General features: G+C 50.2%; 1 protein-coding gene and 1 long non-coding RNA gene across 2 annotated transcripts; one reads left to right on the top strand and one right to left on the bottom strand.

The window, feature by feature from the left end:
- Positions 1-1,794: 1,794 nt before the first annotated feature.
- Positions 1,795-17,156, bottom strand: Galnt11 (polypeptide N-acetylgalactosaminyltransferase 11). Its single transcript, XM_042677116.1, has 11 exons — positions 16,859-17,156; positions 13,705-13,828; positions 12,137-12,303; positions 9,734-9,859; positions 8,908-9,157; positions 7,164-7,281; positions 6,522-6,674; positions 4,917-5,135; positions 3,837-3,941; positions 2,654-2,791; positions 1,795-2,423 (listed from the first exon to the last, which is right to left on the bottom strand). Exons 1-11 carry the CDS (start codon positions 17,154-17,156, stop codon positions 2,292-2,294), a joined length of 1,830 nt encoding a protein of 609 aa, XP_042533050.1. The 3' UTR covers positions 1,795-2,291.
- On the top strand, positions 17,116-18,824 carry LOC122105865. Its single transcript, XR_006147096.1, has 2 exons — positions 17,116-17,189; positions 18,701-18,824. It is a non-coding gene; the product is annotated as an uncharacterized LOC122105865 (long non-coding RNA).
- The last annotated feature ends 950 nt before the right edge of the window (positions 18,825-19,774 follow it).

Raw genomic sequence — 19,774 nt, 5'->3', positions numbered from 1 at the left:
GGGTATTATTGGTACTGAGAATTAAAACTCAGGGCTTCAGTCTTGCTTAGGCAAGCCTTACCTCCACTTCCAGATTGCTGATGGTGAATTAGAAGAAAGTGTCTCGTGATTTGTCTGCCTAGCTGGCTTCAAACTGCAATCCTCAGAGCTTAGCTTTCTAAGTAGTATTGTGGGCATGAGCCATGGTACCTAGCAAAATGGCCTTTTTTGACCATGGCAAAATGTGTTCATTTCCAGATAGCTGGAGGTTTTCTAACTATAGGTGCACATAACCACATTTAGCTTTGTCTTTTGAACCTTTTGCCCAGGCTGGCCTTGGAACCTGGACAATGTCTATCTCCTGGGATTTGGTATAAGCTACTACACAAATGACCTGGTTAACTTATTAGCTGATTTCTGGTCTGCCTTGCATGGCTAGAATTTGTGTAGTATGTTGAAATCTTGTCTGTTGCTTTTGTCAGTCATGGGGCTTGAACTGTAGGCTTGGGCACTGTCCCTGAGCTCTTCAGTTCAAAGTGCATGCTCCACCACGTGAGCCACAGCACCACTTCCAGTTTTCTGGTGGCTAATTTGACTTTCCTGCCCGGGCTGGTTTTGAACTGTGATCCTCAGATCTCAGCCTCCTGAGTAGCTAGGACTGTAGGTATGAGCCACCGGCGCCCAGCTTTGAATCTTGTAACCTGGAATAGTCTCTCTTGTTAAGTGGCGTGTGTGTTCCACTGCTGGGTGGAGAGCTGCATGCTGGTCGAGTTTTAGCAGCACATACATATTTTAGAGGTTCTGTTTTCAGGTATTATGTGCTCTGGATCATTTCCTCTTGATGAATGCTCTTCTGAACACATCACCACATTACTTATTACCAAACATTCTCAGCTGAGCCATACTGTCTCATGCTCAGGTGTCAGCATGCATGTTTAGGCCTGACTGAAATGTCTTCATTTTAACTTCATATTTATAGTGGGCTTCACACTGTATGCTTTTTTTTTTTTTTTTCTGTCGTGCGGTTTGCACTCTGGGTCTGGGCGCTGTCCCTCAGCTCTTGCGCTCAAGGCTAGTATTCCACCACTTGAGCCACAGTGCCATTTCTGGCTTTTTCTGCTTATGTGGTGCTGAGGAACCGAACCCAGGGCCTCATGCATGCAAGGCAAGCAGTCAACCACTGAGCCACCTTCCCAGCCCTGTATGCCTTTTAATTGAACATTTACCTTGGACATGATTGCCCATAGGGCTGGGTTTAAATCTGCCACATGGCTGCCTTTTCAGTCACACATGTAACGCAGTTTTTCAACTGCTTTGTAGCTGGAGATGAAACAGTGAGCTGCTGGGAGTGGTGGGGCACACGCGCTCCAGCTACTTGGGAGCAGACGCAGGAGGCTTACAGTACAAGGCCAGCCTGGGCAAGTACAATATCCTCTCTGAAAAACACACTAAAAGCAAGAGGTCTGGCGTGTGGCTTATGCGGTAGCCTGAGTTCCCACAAAAAATCAAGAGTCTATTCAGCAGTGTGGGACTCCCCCTGCCCTGCGTCTTGAAGAATCCAGAGGTATTTTGTCACTTCCCATAGTGATATTCTCTCTCCGCTGCACAGATCGTGGAGCGTTCACATACGGGCACTGGCCGTCTGTCTTTCAGGGGTCCCGTCCTCGGCACTGCAGACTGGGCATTTACACCTATATGGAAAATTCATAGCTCGTGCTAGGAAGTGTGGTGCCCCGCGGTGAGGCTCATCTGCTCAACACCGCGGCTGAGGCTGGGCCACGGCTAGAGAAAACAGAGCAGAACCAAACTACGAGATAATCCAACAGCCTTTATTTAAATGTAGTACCATAAATCATCAAAATAATTTATAATAGTAACTGCCTCTTAAATATTATGACACCTGAAGTTAAGATGTTCAATTTTTCAAATCACCTATTTAGCACATATTAAACACATGATAGAAGAGAATTACCTTCTCCTACGAAGTCTTCTAAAAAAAATGACAAGCATTTCTGATCAGATAAAACCCATGCCATCGCCAGCGGGGAAAGAAAGAAGCGTCAATAACTGTGAATGCTCTGTGTAAGTCTGGCTCTCTAGAGTTCACATCGTTCTCTAGTTCCCCTCTCTAAACAAGAAACTTCTAGCAGCAGCTCAGGAATGGCCTTCACGTCTGTAAAGCCCCTTCCTCCTTTTCAGGGCCCCTCGCCTCCGCTCCACCTGGCCGAGGTGTCCGTTCCTCCCAACGCACACGCGTGCTGCTTCCACGGGGGCCGCGTGGCCCGCTGAGTCACCAGCGCGGCACGACCGCCTTAGCCGTCCAGGTGCCACTGCTGGGCAGAGGAGCCGTCGCAGATCCCCATGGCAACCGCGCCCGGCTGCCCCAGCGGCCCCACCGCTCTCAGGCACTGGCCCACGGAAACCTGGTACAGCCGGTTCTTCTTCTGGAAAAAAAAAGCAGCAAGAGAAAAGCGCACTTACTGCTTTGAGTGGTTTGGTTTGGTTTGGTTTTGGGTGCACAGTGGAAGACTATGACGCAGAACGTACAGCCACGAGCTCAGAAGAAATCACTACTACGATGGACTGAGATCTCAGCCACCACCGCTGCACACCAGCTCCAGGCAGAGTGTGCTCGGCCTCAGGCCTCGCCCCCAGCCCCAAAACCAGCTCCTACCCCAAAGGTCCACTGCTGGGAGCCGCCCGAGCCATGGCACTTCATGAGCCGGGGCGGGTCTGACGAGCGCGTCTCGGACATGTCCAGACAGAGGAGATTGTTTAGAACCAACTCATGGTCTTCATTATAAATCCAGATCTGGAACACAAGAAAGGCTTGACCAACCAAGTTTCGTGTGCAGGACGAAACAACATGCATGCCGTGTGTGTGTGTGTGTGTGTGTGTGTGTGTGTGTGTGTGTGTGTGTGTGTGTGTGTGTGTGTGTGTGTGTGTGTGTGTGTGTGTAAGAAAAAGTGGAATTATTCTGAATCTCGGCGTGAGAGCCGCCACGGAAACGTTTCAATGTAGCAGAATAAAGTCACACTGGAGAAAGGGAGGCGCTGCTCTGCACCCCCACCCCCCACCCCGAAGCTCTCCATGCAGCTGTTCTAACTGGGCAGCGCCAAGAGGCCGGGGCCGGGGTGGTCTCAGGTTTTCTGGGACTCCACGGCCCCGTCCACTCCCCGCACAGGAGGCCGCCCAGAGCCCGCTGCCTCAGACAGGGGCCGAGCATTGGGGTTTCAGAGTATACACTGCACACCACAAAGCCGTGTGCACATGACACCAACACCCCAGCTGCTTCGGCCAATGTGAAAATGCATCTCCACACAGTGACTGAGACGAGACAGACGGCTGCGGGGCTGCCCCGCGTCACCCGTGAAGCGGTGTGGATTAAACGTCACACAGTGAAGCAGGCGACTCCTGCTTTTTTTTTTTTTTTTGGTCAGTAATGGGACTTGAACTCTGGGCCTGGGCACTGTCCCTCAGCTCTTCAGCTCAAGACTAGCACCCTGCCACTTGAGCCACAGCACCATTTATGGTTTTCTGGTGGTTAGTTGCAAATAAGAGTCTCATGGACTTTCCTACCCAGCTGGCTCTGAACCGCAATCCTCAGATCTCAGCCTCCTGCATAGCTAGGATGACAGGCGGGAGCCACCAGCGCCTAGCTTACTCCTGCCATTTCTAACAATGGCACAGCTTCCAAGTCCCCAACACAGGAAAGCACTAGTAACGAACAGTCCAACAACGCGGACGGAGGCAAGCAAAGAGGACGCAGGGCGTGGCTGTCTGCGGCGACCGCTCCCATCCTCCCCAATGTGCAGCGAGCGGCGACCACGCCACCTCTCCCCGCAGCGCGGCTCACCTGCGCCGGGTCTGCGTAGTCACACGCCTTCAGCACCACCAGGCTGCCCTTCTGGCTGGGGCGGCCCTCGGCCACCAGGCATTTGTTGGTCTGGACATGATAGAGCTGTAAAAGAGAGCGCGCATGATTGCTCTGCTTTAAAGGAAGACCAAGGTCCAGCGATCTGTGAGCACTCAAGAACAAGTCACCAGTGAGAGGTGGAAATGGTAAGTGCTTTCCCCAAGTTCCAGCCCTAGTACATGCTCGATACTGAAGCCTTCACGGCAGCCTAACTCGCAGAATGTATAGCTCTCTAATGTACTGGAGGAGATGAAGGACATGAACGCATCACTGCCATCTTCAAGAACATGAAGTCAGAAATAAAAGGTATAAAGACGGCACACAGCGGACGGTAATGCGCACGCCGAGCTGGAGCTGCGCATGCACCAGCCAGCACCAAGGCCTCCGACGGCAAGACAGACAGACTACAGCGAGCACAACGCAACCCCTAAACCAAAACACACGCACTCAACAAAAAGCAGAAACGAGAGATAGGACAGGAGGCTTGGAGAGGGAGAAGCGAACCGTGACGCAGGGCGCAGCTGACTGCAGGCGTGGAAATGGCACGATGAGCCCTCCTCTACCAAACACGTACGCCAGTAAGAAACGCAACGGAATGGAAGCCAGCCTGTCGACACATTGTTCTCTTTTGACTTCTCCAGCACGGAGGGCAAAATCTCAAGGCTCAACTGGCGCCACCAAGAAGCAGGTGGTGGGACTGGGCAGGGAAAGCGCAGTGACAGCATGGCTCAACCCTCAGAAAGCCACAGCCGGCAGAGTTGGAACTCACGCGGACTCGGCCCACGCCCCTTGCTGCTGCCCACCGTCGCCCAGCAGACCCTGTGGTTGTGACAGACACAACCGCCAGAAGCACAGACGCCTGAATCCCAGCAGTGAGGAGCTCAGCAAGGCGCAAGGCATTAGCTGCAGACAGTCCTGCTCCCTGGAGGAGCCTCACACATCTGGACGCTGACGCCCAGATGTCATCGGCAGTGGACAATCCAGGGCCTTCTACCACACCCCATCATGAACATGGCTCACCCTGCCACGCCGAAGGACTTTGGGGCGTTTGGGGCCTCTGTTGATGAAAATGGGTTGCTGGGGTTTGGCGTTGGGTCCAGGTATCTGCATCTCTGGGTAAATATTATCCAGATACCATTTGAATGACTGACACCCCAACTTCTTCCTCAGTTCCACACGCTCACTGATGTTTCCATAGCTTCTGCTCTTCAGATCGGGTCGTAAGGAAAAGTACTGCTCCTGAATTTTGGAAAGACGAGAATAAGATGTGTTACTCATGAGAACAGTGCGACCTTGTTTTCTCCTTGGTGGCTGCGTGCTGTTGCCAGGCCGTGGAAGGTGTCGGGCATTAAGTCCGTCAGTGTTGGTGTTGGTGTTGGTGTCGGTGTCAGTGTCCGGGCTGATGGCAGACATCTCAACCCCGCTCACTTCAGCCTCAGCACCATTTCATCTTAAAACTCACATTCTCAAACGCTGCTGACAATCCCAGGAGCTCTGCTTGCAAGGTCTCTATCTATGGATATCTGCCATACTGAAAATTAAAACTGAAACATGTAAAAGTACTTGTGTGCGCATGCGCCAGACCAGGGCTTAAACAGGCCTGGGCACTCAAGGCTGGTGTGCTGCCACTTGAGTCACAGCTCCACTCCTGGCTTTTTGCTGGTAAACTGGAGATAGGAGCCTCACAGACTTTTCTTGCCTGGGCTGGTCTTGAACCATGATCCTCAGATCCTGAATATCTAAGATTATAGAAGTAATGAGCCGCAAGTGCTTAGCTTTACAATACTTTAAAACTATATTAGCATAAGCTGTGTACACTTATATTTCTGTATGTATATACGTGTTTGTGTACATACATCGATATACATACGTTCGCATAAATTACTCGTACTTGGGCTTGCCAGTGGTATTTGTCAGGCATGTGATGGTGTCATGTTCAAAATTCTTATGTAAATTACACTTAATAAAGATGTTACAATAAAAGCCCTAGTATTGCCAAAAAAAACCACAGAACTGAAAATTGTCTAAAGCAGAAGAGAAATAAGGAAAGAGATCTGACGTGTGCAAGGTCCAACGGCAGCAGAAGCCTCAGATCCACAAGATGAAGAAAAGCACTCCAGTTCTGAGGGAGTCCCGTGAGGGAGCAGGAGTAATTAAGAAACAGAAAACAGCCCTCTTTCCCTCTAATAGCATGGCCAAAAAAAAAGGTGTGGTGGCACACGCCTGTAATTGCAACTAGTGAAGGAAGAAATCAGTGGGATTATGGTTTGAAGCCAGCTCAGGCCAAGCCAAAACTGTCACGCAGCAAGCTGGGTGTGCAGGCCCATGCGTGCAGCAGTGCACAGAAGGCTGCATGGGAGGAAACCGAGGTCCATCCAAAAGCAGAACTACAGGAAAAAAGGCCGGGCATGATGCAAGTGTGAACCACCTGCCTCCCAGCCAGGAGTCAAACCTAGCTCCAGTGAAAAAAATCACTTTAAAAAGGTGTGAGCGAAACAGTGCAACCCGGGAGAGGAGAAGGGCGGAGGCAGCGTGCAGGGGCCTACAGGAGAGCTCACCACGCAGGAGGACGCAAGGGAAGAAAGCAGCCGCCTACCACCCTCCGCCCCACGGCCACGGCCTCACCTTGTACTCGTCCAGCCACACATGGGCCAGCCGCAGGGAGTTGTGCGTCATGGTGTCCTGGCCTTCGGGAGAGCCATACGGCCGCCGCTTCCGGAAAATGTGCCCTACCCGAGAGCACGGGATGATGAAGAGACTGCCGCCGCACATCCAGATCTGGCAGAGGCAAAACGGGCGTTAGGAGCGCGGCCGTGGCCGGCGTCCGAAGGGGAGTCTCAGAATTCATCGTCATCAATGGAGATTAGGAAACTTCACAAGCTCTGTCTTGCCAGACAGAAGAAAGTCAGAGGGACCTTTAGAAATGTCCTTCTGAAATGAGCTAAAGATGGGCCAAATTCTAACACCAGGGCACATTCATCTGCTGCCATGTGTGAAAACGCTTTTGACAACGCGATGCTTCCACAGCCTGGCAGAAGGATCCTGCGGCACAGCGAGGGTGTGAGCGGGGAGGACAGCGCCTCCCCACCCCGCCAGACGCCGTCAGGAAACCCTGCCCCGACGCGTCTCCTTTCTCCAGCAATATTAGCCAAGACTTCAGCAAAGCAGAATTCACTAAGGACAATTCACTAAGTATGGCTGAGGAGTAAGGACCATATTTCATGACACAAAGTTTAATTATTGAGCACAAAAATAAATAAAAATTACCCGAAATGAAATTTCCAAATTTTCTCCTCCCCAGATATCCATGCCACTGTCATACTTGCCGAGTTCGTTGAAGTACTGTCTGTTCATGGCGAACAGCCCCCCGGCCATGGTGGGTGACCTGGGAAGGAAAGCAGCGTCTGTACTGACGCGGTGGGGCGGGGGCCGCGCGCGCCCTGCGTCACTGCTGGGAACGTTCCTGCAGTCCTGGAACACGAACACTAGGAAACTGCGGTGCAGCGCTCCCCTGCGGGCCAGGGCTGGCCACTCACTACTTCCGCGCTGCTGGTGACGCGCTCGGCAGGTCAAGGTTACTTTTCTAAGGCTGTGGAGCCAGGGTTAACAGAAATCCACCTAGTAACCAGAATTGTTTTTGATGGTCTGGCAGGAACACTAGTACAAAAATTGGTCTCTGGGCCTGCACGGAAGGTCGCAGCCGCACACGCTGAGTGGGCGCACTGAGTGGGGCCGCGGTGCTGCTAGTGACACCCGAATGTTTAGCTGCTGCGGCGTGTCACGCCTCGTCACGAGGCTGCTACTGGAATGTGGCGGAGGCCGGAGCTTGGCTGAGTACCTAAAGCACGCAGAGTCCCAACAACTCCGTCCATGCTCAGGAGTGCCCAAGCCAGGGTGCCCTTCACAGGGGCTCGAACCTTCCACATCTCACTTCCTGAAACCCATCCGTGGACCATCACTTTTATTGGCCCACGTGGCCTGTGGAAGAGAAGCAAAGTGCAGGCGAGCACTCGGATGCTTAGCGCACAGCAGCAAGATAAAAAAATCACACAAAACAAGAGACAGCCTGCAATAGAAGCGTGTGCTGATGAGCAGCTACTTCAAAGTAACTGGTGAAAATGTTCAAGGATAAAACAAAAATGACAAAAGAACTAGCTCTCAGAAAAGGAAGCTTGTTTACACCGATCTGAAAAACACTTCTGAAAATTCTAGTAGGAACCAAAGTGTGACGGCGTCATCCCCAATTTCTGAAATTACCAAAACGGAAGCACAGGCTCTGTGCAGGGGGAGGGGCTACACATGAGTCCGGGGAGTGCTGGCGAGAGGGAGAGGGAGAGAGAGGGAGGGAGGGAGGGAGGGAGTCCGGGGAGTGCTGGCGAGAGGGAGGGAGGGAGGGAGGGAAGGGGGAGGGAGGGAGAGAGAGAGGGAAGGGGGAGGAAGGGAGGGAGAGAGGGAGGGAGGGGGGAGGGAAGGAGGAGGAGGGAGGGGGGAGGGAGGGAGGGAGAGGGAGGGAGGGAGGGAGAGGGAGGGAGGGAGGGAGGGAGGGAAGGGGGAGGGAGAGAGAGAGAGAGGGAAGGGGAAGGGGGAGGAAGGGAGGGAAGGGGGAGGGAGGGAGGGAGGGAGAGGGGGAGGGAGGGAGGGAGGGAGAGGGAGGGAGGAAGGGAGGGAGGGAGGGAGGGAGAGGGAGGGAGGGAGGGAGGGAGGGAGAGGGAGGGAGGGAGAGAGAGAGGGAAGGGGGAGGAAGGGAGGGAGAAAGGGAGGAAGGGGGGAGGGAAGGAGGAGGAGGGAGGGGGGAGGGAGGATGCTGTAGTTATAGGTCTTCCTCCCCAAACAATAAAATCTTCAGACCCTGACAGCTGGCTGCTCTTTGCTGGGCGGCGCACAGCCTGGGCACACGGGTGTTTAGTGGGCGCCGGCTCTGGTTCCTCACAGACAGAGTCATTTCTACGATCTCAGTCTTTGCTCAGGAAGGACTGGGGGGCTTTCCGGCTTGGTGAGGGAACCCTCTTACCTTATGGGGGCGGTGGCCCCTTCTGCTCCTCCCAGCTCAGAAAGGGGGACGAGATCCCACTTGAAGTGCAGCCCCCAGTTGAACCCACCCCGCACGATGGGCGATGCGGAGTAGGCCAGCGTGTCGGCACTGATGATGTCGATCACGGGACACACCACGGTGTGCGGGTCCTGGAGGATGGCGGCCAGCAAGGGCTGCAGCCATGCCACGTTCACCTCGCAGTGGCTGTCCAGGAACACCAGCACCTCCCCTGAGGAGGCGAAGCACAGGCCAGACGCTTCACCACTCGGGGCCCCGCCTCGGCACCCCGTACGGGGAGCACCGTGCTCATCACCCCTTGCTGGTCGTGGCTACCCCGCACCACTCTCCACCACAGCCAGAGCCGCAGCCAAGGCGCCGTCCTTGCCCCCCACTTTCCCCCGAATTCCTCATGCGAGGCCTCGCTCGATTCTCTTCCTGCCCTTCCCCACTCAGCTAACTGGCTTTTACCAGCCAAGATGTCACGTGCATTTGATTGCACATATGTTTAGCTGCACACTAAGGACCTGTACTTTCTGCTTGTGCAAGCAGGCTGTAAGCCTACTTGAGGGGCAGTCATTAACAAGGACGCAAGCAGACTGGCGAGGCCAGTGCCTGTGCGTACCCCACCACACCCCGCTTCGGGCGCAGGATGGTCACTCGCACAGAGACTTTCCCACGTGGAACAAGCTTCAGGCAGCACAAGCACACTCAGACACAGCCGTGCGAGGCCTGGAACAACCCTCAGCCTGGCACGAGCACTCAGACACAGCCGCGCGAAGCCTGGGCGCGGAAGCCGGCCCTGTACCTGTGGCGTGGGCAGCGCCGATCATTCTTCCCCGAATCAGCCCCTCGCGCCTCGTATTTCTTAGGATTTGAATTTTTTCAGGGAGGTATTTTCGGACATACTCATTTAGTTCTCCTTTTAAATCATCTAAAAAAGAGAGTTCTATAAATACTCAGCCCATAGAGGCCACACAGCAGGCATTTTCTAACCATTGCTAAAATCCAAAACAGCAAACCGTGACGCAAACATAGCATCTTCTGCTTTGCTGTGGAAGGGTCGTAGCTTACTCTGGGAAGGCAGGAAGCAAAGGGAAGGCGAGGGAGTGTGCGCACAGGGGGCTGACACACAGCACCAGCCGTGAGCTCTGCCAACGAGGTCTCCGCTCTAACCTGAGAATGGACATGGCCGCCGCCACTTTTCAAACCAAATGAGTTGGAAATGCCTTTTTATCTAACTACCTAGATCCTATTCCACTTCAGACTAGTTATGTAAAACTTTTTATGTAAAAGTTATGTAAACTTTTATTGCAAAAAAATTTATAGCAAATATGACCCTCAATTAATATTGTGCCTTTCTTCCAAAGACACTAAATATTTTTTTATAAATTCTGGGTTATTTACCTTTAAAAGATCAAGGTCAACGCTCATAATATGCCAGGCGTTGGTGGCTCTGTCATCCTAGCTACTCAGGAGGTTGAGATCTAAGGATCACGGTTCAAAGCCAGCCCAGGCAGAAAAGTCCGTGAGACTCTTATCTCCAATAAAAAAAAAACACCAGAAAACCAGAAGTGACACTGTGGCTCAAGCAGTAGAGCGCCCAGGCCCAGAGTTCAAGCCCCACGGCCGACAAAAAAAAAAAAAATCCCATAATATGCAGTAATTCTTTCCACAGTGCACAAACCACACTAAATCACAAAATTTTTCTTCTAGACAGAAGGAAATATGGGTTGATTGAAAAAAATATTTAGTCAGTGCAGTAGCACTTGCCTGCAGTCCCAGCCACCCAAGAAGCTGAGCTGGGAGGCTGGTTTGAGCCAGGGCTCCAGTCTTGCCAAGGGAACAAGACCAAGCCTCAGAGCCACAGGTGAACAAAAAGATGCGCACACTCTACAATTTAGCGTTTAGCAAATATAAATGCTAAGGTTTGTTTGTAACCACTGGTGATGAGGGTATATTTTGATTGCTATTAACCTTTCCAATTTTTTCCCCACGAGGTTTCTCCCGAGATGTGAGCAGCGTGGTTCCACGCACGGGTGTTCGCTTTGCAGGCCGAACGTCCCCGTGCGCCACCCAAGCTGTGCTGTGCGCTCTGCAGGGGTGCGAGAGGAGCAGAGTGCGGGAGGGCGGGCAGCTGCTCCAGGGCGGGGAGTGCGCACACGCGCGAATGCACACGGCAGTCCTGCACTCGGGCCTGGGAATGCACACGGCAGTCCTGCACTCGGGCCTGAGCATCGGCCCTGAGCCTCCTTTGCACGCTACCACTTGGGCCACAGCTCCACTTCAAGCTTTTATTTCTTTTTGGTAGTTTATTGGACTATGAATCTCACAGACTTTGAACTATGGTCCTCAGATCTCAGCCTCCTGAGTCGCCAGGATGAAGACGTGAGCCACTGCAGCACAGCACCGCACAACTGCGGATCTTGAGCACATCACTAATGCCTTCTATTTCCTCCCCTGCTGATCAAGTTCACCTCAGGCGGGATGAGTAGTGTGACTAGAGGGTTTTTCACTCTGTGGTGTGTGTGTGTGTGTGTGTGTGTGTGTGTGTGTGTGTGTGTGTGTGTGTGTGTGTGTGTGTGTGTATGTGTGTGTGGCCACTCAACTAAAGAAAGGTGTGTGAAGTAAGTAGCGAACACCAGAGATGCTGGCCTCCGTGATCACCAGCACCATCAGAGCGCCAGCCTGGATCCAGGGATGGGGGGGGGGGGGGGGGGGAGGGAGCAGGGGGGACAGCCTGATCAGGTAATGTAGGCCATGGCACCATGCTGGCCAAGTGGTTGCCAGGGGCTGGGGAAGGCGTGAGCAGCATGAGGGCGGGTGAGACAGAGAGTGCACGCACTGGCGAGTGTGCACCAGCAAGCGTGCAGAGGTGATAGAGGGATGTGCCCCTCTGACAGACACTGCTGCACTTACTTAAGGTGACCTCGGGGCACACAGCCCTCACCATGACATCCTCCAAAGCTACATTACTTCAACGTTTTCCCTCTTACTAAGTTTCTTATTTTTGTTATCGTCAAGTAGTTGTACAAAGGTGTTCCAACCTAGCGCGTCCACTGATGAATACAGGCAACTTGATCTTTTTTAAAGCCAAGAAAAATCTCAGAGGCCAGATGCCGGGGCAGCTAACAAACAGGCCAAAGCCAAGGCCCCTGGTGGGAACGCTTCTGTGCACACGTGTGCGGGCCCGCTGTGCCGTGGCACTCACCGAAGTCGCTGGCATCGTCCACCAGGATCACCTCGTGGAGCAGGCGGGCGGGCGTGCGAGCCAGTACGCTGTGCACCGTGCGGAGCAAGGCCGAAAAGGCTTCGTTGTAGAAACAGATGACCACGCTGGCCGTGGGCAGGCGGCCCGGGTAGGCCCTCCCCTTGCACCTGCAAGGAGAAAGACGGGAGGACCGGCTCCTCGAAGACTGCCCGGTGCTGGCGCACGCCTGTCATCCCAGGTACTCAGAAGCTGAGAGCCCAGGACTGAAGGGGCAGCAGCCAGCAGGTAACTCCGTAAGACTGCTTGCCTGCCGTTAGGCTTACGCTCGGGGCACTGTCACCCCGCGAGTCAAACCTCTGGCCCTCCATGCCTTCCTCACCTTTCCCTCACGGCTGCACCTACAACTACAAATCATCTCACCACGCCGACGGACGGAGAAGGGGGAAGGGGTCTTGCTAACTTTCTGCCTGGGCTGGCTTCAAACCGCAATCTCGCCAAGTGCTACCTCCCAAGTAGCTGGGATTACAGGTGTGAGCACTGCACCCAGCCTGAGATGAACACTTGTAAACGCACTTTTCTGGGGTTGCACTGTGCTGCAAGGGCTTACGGCAGCGCGCTCGCACCACGCCTGTCTGGCCCTCCTCAAGCCGTTTCAGAACACAGCTTTTAAACTCTGCACTTGAAATTTTGTTGCCCAGTAATATACACATTGAAGTAAGCTATGATCTCTCAAGATCATCAAAGAGCTTTCATGTCACGCCACTAACTAGTTGATCAGCTACTTGGCTTCAAGCAACATCAGAAACTACTGAAGAAGCCAGCTCCAAAGCCCTGAAGCCTTTCCCACAGCATCACAGCTTCCTAGGTCTGGCCCCTCCCAGCTCCTGCGGCTGCCCAGCACAGCAAGGAGGCCTGGGGCTCCGCACCTCCTGCACCTCCCCCTCCCCCCCAAAAAAGCCTCCAGTGCTCTGAGCACTGTGCCTATACATGTGAATCTCTTCTCTGCAAAACCAGAACTGTTGGGGTCTGGGCCTGTTCTGCCCATTCCCATGCAAGCCCTGTTCATGCGCTACTGGACCGGTCGGGTCTCTTCATCTGCCTCCTCCGACTGACTCCGGGACTAAGTCTTCCACTGCTTGCTTCCAGGGCCTAGGACCACACAGCAAATAGAAAGCGCCCAACAAGTTTGTTTGTAAAAAGACTGACTATATGAATAAAAAGCCTTCCAAAGACACAAAAACAGATGAGTAGAATATTATTTTTCAAGTTTAACTTAATTCCTTTTTGCCATGAATCCAGTAATTATAGAAAACAAAGGCCCGGGCTGCTTAACTCACTCTCTCCTCTGCTTTCTCATGTGACCTCCAATTTCAAGAGACCTGGTACATCCTAGGACTGTGTTAGTGCAACCTCAAACCACACAGCTTCACAGATAACACTACATCTACCTGAAGTTCTCTGGTGTGATAAACGCCAACTGAGTACCAACACCATCCTCTTGATTTCTTAAAGTGGTATTAAACACACTGTTACTGAAATGTATGAGCAGAAAGCAATAAAGAACATACGCTGCGTTCCTGGTATCTGGCACGTCTCTGTGGTAGCCCAAGCGGTTACTAATAAGCATATTAAAGGCATGTTTCTGATAGCCCAAGTCTCTCAACTCCTGATCACGTTGATTAAAAATCATTCCTGCAAAACAACGGCATTCAGTTAGAGCAAAGAGTGGGGACAGACTGCTTCGTTTGCTGCTCATTATCATCTCCTACCCGTCCTGAGCTCACCCTGGGATAATCACAGCAGAGCCTTCTTTCTCAAATCTAGGTTGTCTCTGGTTTCAAGTAACCCGAGGTTGAGCTCAAGTTCCTATCCAGCTAGTGCAAAGCAGGGTGCCTTAACCATACACACCAGCTGCTCACAAACCATAAATCCTAACATTATTTTGTTGTATTGAGGAGAAAAACTTACATGTGACCCAGGAAAAAAATCTGATAATGGGACTGGGAAGGTGGCTCAGTGGTAGAGCGCTTGCCTTGCATGCCTGAGGCCCTGGGTTTGATTCCTCAGCACCACATAAGCAAAAAGAAAAGAGCCAGAAGTGGCGCTGTGGCTCAAGTGGTAGAGCGCTAGCCTTGAGCTGAAGAGCTGAGGGGCAGCGCCCAGGCCCAGAGTTCAGGCCCCACGACCAGACCCAAAAAAAAAAAAATCTGATAATTTTCCATAAAAGCTATGGATTATTAAATCCCAATAAGCCTCAATAGGCCTCAATCTTAGCAAGTTTTTCTATGAACCCCCGATAAACGTTTCCATATAAAGGACTTCTGCAGTCTGCTTTCAGCCTTGTGCACAGGACTTGATTCCTGCACACATCTCCTCAGGATCTGAGGCTGAACACAACTGCTCTCGCTTGCTCTCCCACTCCGTGAGAGACTGCATCCTTGCAAGACACAAGTCCCCGTATCATACTTCCACCCCCCCCTCACAGACCGCCTCCCGCAGCATTTCCAAAGCCTTCAAGAAAAACTAATCCCACGAGATGTTAACAGACGTTCGAAAGAAAACTAAGACTTCCCAGCCAAAGAAACTGGGGCACACTGAACTCTGGGTTCAGTGCATGACCCAGGATGCAGCAACCGCGTTTATCAGGCCGCACACCTGACGTATGCATGCAGATACGCTATTCATCCCCCACCTTCTGTCTGGAACGTAAGCTGGACAGGATAGAAAGTTATAGGACTGAGCCACTATACTAAGCCCTACAACTATTTTTCTAGCTACCTTTTCCTCCTTAAATGTTCTTAAGGATCCTTCTGGAAAAATAACTGAGCACAAATGCCATCAGACTTATTTTAGACTCTTGGTTCTGTTGCATTGCTCTGTATGCCTGTCCTCAGGATAATAAAAACGGCTTTCATTGCTATAGCTGTGCAAAAGATTTGGAATTGTTAAGTATGAGTCCTCCAACTCTGTTTCAAGAGTACCACGCGTCTGTACCACTGTCCAATCAGCAGGACTTGCACCTCCATATTAATTTTAGGATAAATGTTCCCCTCTTTCCTGGCAGGAACCGAGCGGCTCTGGGCAGCACTGACATCTGGCAGCGTTGAGTAAGTCCCCGGCCAGCCTCGGAGGGCGTCCACTTGCCTGGCGTCCACCAGTGTCCTCCAGCACTGCCTTGTACGCTTCAGTGTCTCACTCTCGCTCGGCTACATTTATTCCTGAGAATTCTGTACTTGCTGACGCAAGTACTTGCTGTAACTAGAGTCCTCTCTTAGGCTTGTTTCTGGAGCTAGCATACAGAAATTCAACTGTTTTTGCAGCTGCAGAATTCATTCTGCTCTAATAGTAATTGTGTAGATTCTTCGGGTTTTCTATTAAATATTTCACTTAGGAAATCTCAGTTTGTCAGTTTGACTATGTACAATTTATTCCTCTACTTTCAAAGACAAATACAAAGTTCACTCAAAATGGTGGATCCAATATTATTTTTCTTTATAGAAATGAAACCAAAATACACATGGAAAACAAGAATTCTCCATTAATACTGTAAAGCTGTGAAGTGGTTCTTTAAAGACTAGAAAGTATACCAAAGTCCAAGTGCAATTAGCATCACTTCTGCCACTTCCTGTATTAGAGAATCATTAAGTCCTAGATCATCAAACATGGGGGTAACAGTTCCTTTATGTTTTATGGCTTTTTCAATCTCTCAAGACTTATGTACAATCCTTTAGACTGAGATTACCTAAGATGTAATGTAATGTTTCTACAATCAAAGTGCTTTTTTTTTTGGTGCTGGTCTTGGGGCTTGAACTCAGGGCCTGGGTGCTGTCGCTGAACTTCTTTTTCTCAAGGCTAGAGCTCTACCACGTAAGCCACAGAACTTTTCCTGATTAGTTTATTGGAGATACAGAGTCTCATGGAGTTTCCTGCCTGGGCTGGCTTTGAACCACAACCCTCAGATCTCAGCCTCTTAAGTACCTAGGATTACAGATGTGAGCCACCGGCATCCAGCTCAAACTGCTTTCTATTAAGTTGGGTTTTTTTTTTTTTTATAAAGTTGATATACAGAGGAGTTACAGTTACATTTTTAGTAAGTTTTGAAAATTACCAAATTAACTGGCTTACGTACCACTTGAAGAAAATTTGCCAAAACGTGGAGCATGAAGTTGCAGTGCTCAACGGCTATCCTTGCTTCAAATTAAACAGATATAACAGGGAAGGAGGCTTTTATTTTATACTAAGATTTCAGGATCTTATCTCTCCTAGGTGAAAATCCTATGAGAGTATGAGTATAAGTAATCCAAGTTTATTTTTATTTTTTTTAATTTTTCCCCAAGTTTATTGTTAAGCCTAATGCTTTTTGTTGTTTTAATTAAGCCTGCAAAATAAAGTCACTGTGAACCATTTTTTCCCTTATTAAATAATCCGAGCAACTAAAAAATCTCTTATAGGTTTCATTTTCTTTCAGCCCTTTTTCATTTTTTTCTTCTCTAGCCCCTGTTAGTTTCTTTTAGTTACTCATCAAATACTGAAGTCATAGGTAAAAAAAATATATAACTCTCATAACCAAATCTTTAAAAATCACAGACCCTCAGCTACTTCACAAAAATTAAAGAACTGGTTCATTCCTAGTTTATTGAGCAACACATCATTTTTTAAGGAATCAACTTTCAATGCCTAACAGTTCAGTGTGGCTGTTGGTGAAAATCAAATACAACTTACCCAATTCAGAAGAGAACTTCAGGTGGTCTTTTTCCGAATCTTCACTGTTATTGTTATCTACGGCATCATCCACTCTGTTTGCTTTGAACTGAGATTCTAACACTCGACTCGGGCCTCGAGTAAAGCGGGGATAGAACTTTCTGGGAACTGGCCCGTGGGGCTCAGGCCCCTTGAGGGGCACATTCTTAAGGGGCTGAGTCACTTCACTGACATTGAAATAAATAAAAAGCAAAACTGTCCAGGTTGCAGATGTAAAAAGGCACCCGTAACAGAAATACCGAACTGTGACACTTCCCATTATAGACCTAGCATAGCGGCAGGGACATTTTCAGTTTCCTAGGGAAGAAGGGTAGATAAGTTAGACACTTCAGTACACTTTTACATCATCCATCAAATATATACTCCCAGTTTTCCAAACTGCCAGGCAGGACCCTGTACAGAGATTCTGCTAGAATGAGACGCGTAGCTGAACAGCATGGACGTCCTGAAGGCGTTCGTTCACACTCACTGAGCCGGTGGCAGTGGCAGCACACGGCTGGCGGCTCAGTGTCCAGGTTAATGGGTACTTCCTAACCTTTGCTCTGGACTGCTTTCCGTTTGCTTTTTTTTTTTGGTCAGTCGTGGGGCCTGAACTCTGGGCCTGGGCGCCATCCCTGAGATCTTCAGTTCAAGGTTAGCATTCTACCACTTGAGACACAGCACCACTTCTGGCTTTTTCTGCTTATGTGGTGCTTAGGAATCCAACCCAGGGCCTCACGCATGCAAGGCAAGCACTCTACCACTGAGTCACCTAATTTTTTTCAAGTTCTAACTTTTCTTAAGAAAATATAAGTGCTGGGGCTGGCAAGGTGGCTCAGTGGTAGAGCGCTTGCCTTGCATGCATGAGGCCCTGGGTTCCATTCCTCAGCACCACATAAGCAAAAAGAAAAAAGCCGGCAGTGGCACTGTGGCTCAAGTGGTAGAGTGCTAGCCTTGAGCTGAAGAGCTGAGGGACAGCGCCCAGGCCCAGAGTTCAGGACCCACAACCGAACCCAAAAAGAAAAAAGAAAACATAAGTGCTACAGATAATATAACAGAATATTTAAGGTATCTTTGAACTATAAAAATTATAGGAGGCTGGGAAGGTGGCTCAGTAGTAGAGTGCTCCTCAGTGCCACATACACAGAAAAAGCCAGGAGTGGCACAGTGGCTCCAGTGGTAGAGCACTAGCCTTGAGCAAAAGCAGCTCAGGGACAGTGCCCAGGCCCTGAGTTCAAGCCCCAGGACTGGCAAAAAATAGTAATTATTATTATAGGAATCTTTTTCTTTTGGTTTGGCATCTTTTGTTTTTGCCATGCTGGAGATAAAACCCGGGGCCTCTACCACTGAACTATACTCGCAGCCCACAGGATCTCCTTTAATGTAAGGATATTGGCTGTCACTAAAAGTAAGCAATTTGGGAAGCACAGCTGTACTTTCTAACCACAGATAACACTTATCTGCTGCACCTACCATAGACCTAACAGTTATTTTCTAGTAGAGTTCAGTTGTTTTCCCTCTCCCCATGATACTCTGTACAACAATGCAAAAAGCTTTATAGCATCAAATAGCAATTTTTCTACGCTTCCCACTATCTACTCTCACGAAGGCTGACGTAACTCTCTTGAGGGCCTATGCACATATAAAACAGTCCCGCTGAACAGCCTCAGCACAGAGAACCATTATGGAAGAAGTCTGCAGAGATACTACAGTACGGAGTCATTTTGTAATGTTATCATCTCCATACACCAAGACAAAACAAGTTTTCCGTAATCCTCACTTTAAAAATTATGATTATGCTGTGAGCCAGAAGACAGTAAATAGCTTACCTTCCAGCCAAGAGCTACAAGACGCTTTACTACAAGCTGATGGAAAGCTGGAATTCCAATCTGATCCACAGACAAACCCCACACCTCAGGAGAAGCATCTCAGTATTACTTATTATATCCTCTGTGGCAATTAACCCTGGCTTTAATATCCAAGGATAAAAGCCTTTAAAAGTAAGGTCACAGCAAACACGTAAGGTTAATGTCAAATAACTAGTAAGCAAATTCTTTCAATCATAAGCTTGAATAGTTAATAAAATCCAAACTTTGGCAGGCAAATATCAAGGTAATTAATGTATTTCAAAGTTAATGAACGAAAGGGTAACCGGTTGGACACATGAACCTGAAGTGCAAAGTCAGTCTGGTTAATGTTTTTCTTCAGTCCTGGTTAGCTGCTCAGCATCTGAGCACCGAGGCCTTGCCGGTGGGGTATGGAACAGAGATGAGGCATCTGTTATGCAATATAACGACTCTAATCACAGACCACAGGCTTCAGCAGGCCACCAGAGACGGGAGGATGAGGGATGCCGTCCTGGTATGTCAGGTTAACTGCTGGAGTTGTGAGCACAGAGCAGTTAGGAAACCAGCTGCCCAGCACTGAGTGTAGATGAGCACAGGTAAGGAATGGGGAACTGGAGGCATGGCCACAGACATGTCTATGGTGTGGTCATGGCGAGCCCCAGTGGAAGAAAACCCTGCGAGGTAAGGGTCACGTCCACCTGCTCAGCCCCCAGTGAGTGCTCAGCACAGTACTGTGTTAGCAGTAAACATGTATTTGTGTGCACTTTACAAGCACACTGCTGGGCTGGGAAGGTGGCTCAATGGTAGAGCGCTTGCCTTGCATGCATGAGGCCCTGGGTTTGATTCCTCAGTACCACATAAGCAGAAAAAGCCAAAAGTGGTGCTGTGGCTCAAGGGGTAGAGTGCTAGCCTTGAGCGGAAGAGCTGAGGGACCCAGAGTTCAGGCCCCACGAGTGACCAAAAAATTAAAAATAAAAAGTATATTGCTAGCCAGGATATGGAAACAACCCAGATGTCCCACCACAGATGAATGGATCCAAAACTCGTGGTA

This window comes from Dipodomys spectabilis, unplaced genomic scaffold (genome assembly GCF_019054845.1).
Source record: "Dipodomys spectabilis isolate Male_0828 unplaced genomic scaffold, ASM1905484v1 ptg000034l, whole genome shotgun sequence".
Lineage (NCBI taxonomy): Eukaryota > Metazoa > Chordata > Mammalia > Rodentia > Heteromyidae > Dipodomys > Dipodomys spectabilis.
The sequence above is the reverse complement of the archived record's forward strand: the minus strand, read 5'-3'. Positions and strand labels throughout refer to the sequence as shown.

Excerpts from the sequence above, each read along its gene's own strand:
- Galnt11 (XM_042677116.1), bottom strand. The coding sequence starts at position 17,156 with ATGGGAAGTGTCACAGTTCGGTATTTCTGTTACGGGTGCCTTTTTACA. Across the intron at positions 13,829-16,858 it reads GAAGTTCTCTTCTGAATTGG|GAATGATTTTTAATCAACGT; the intron begins GTAAGTTGTATT and ends GTTGTTTTGCAG. Across the intron at positions 2,792-3,836 it reads ACTACGCAGACCCGGCGCAG|ATCTGGATTTATAATGAAGA; the intron begins GTGAGCCGCGCT and ends CTTGTGTTCCAG.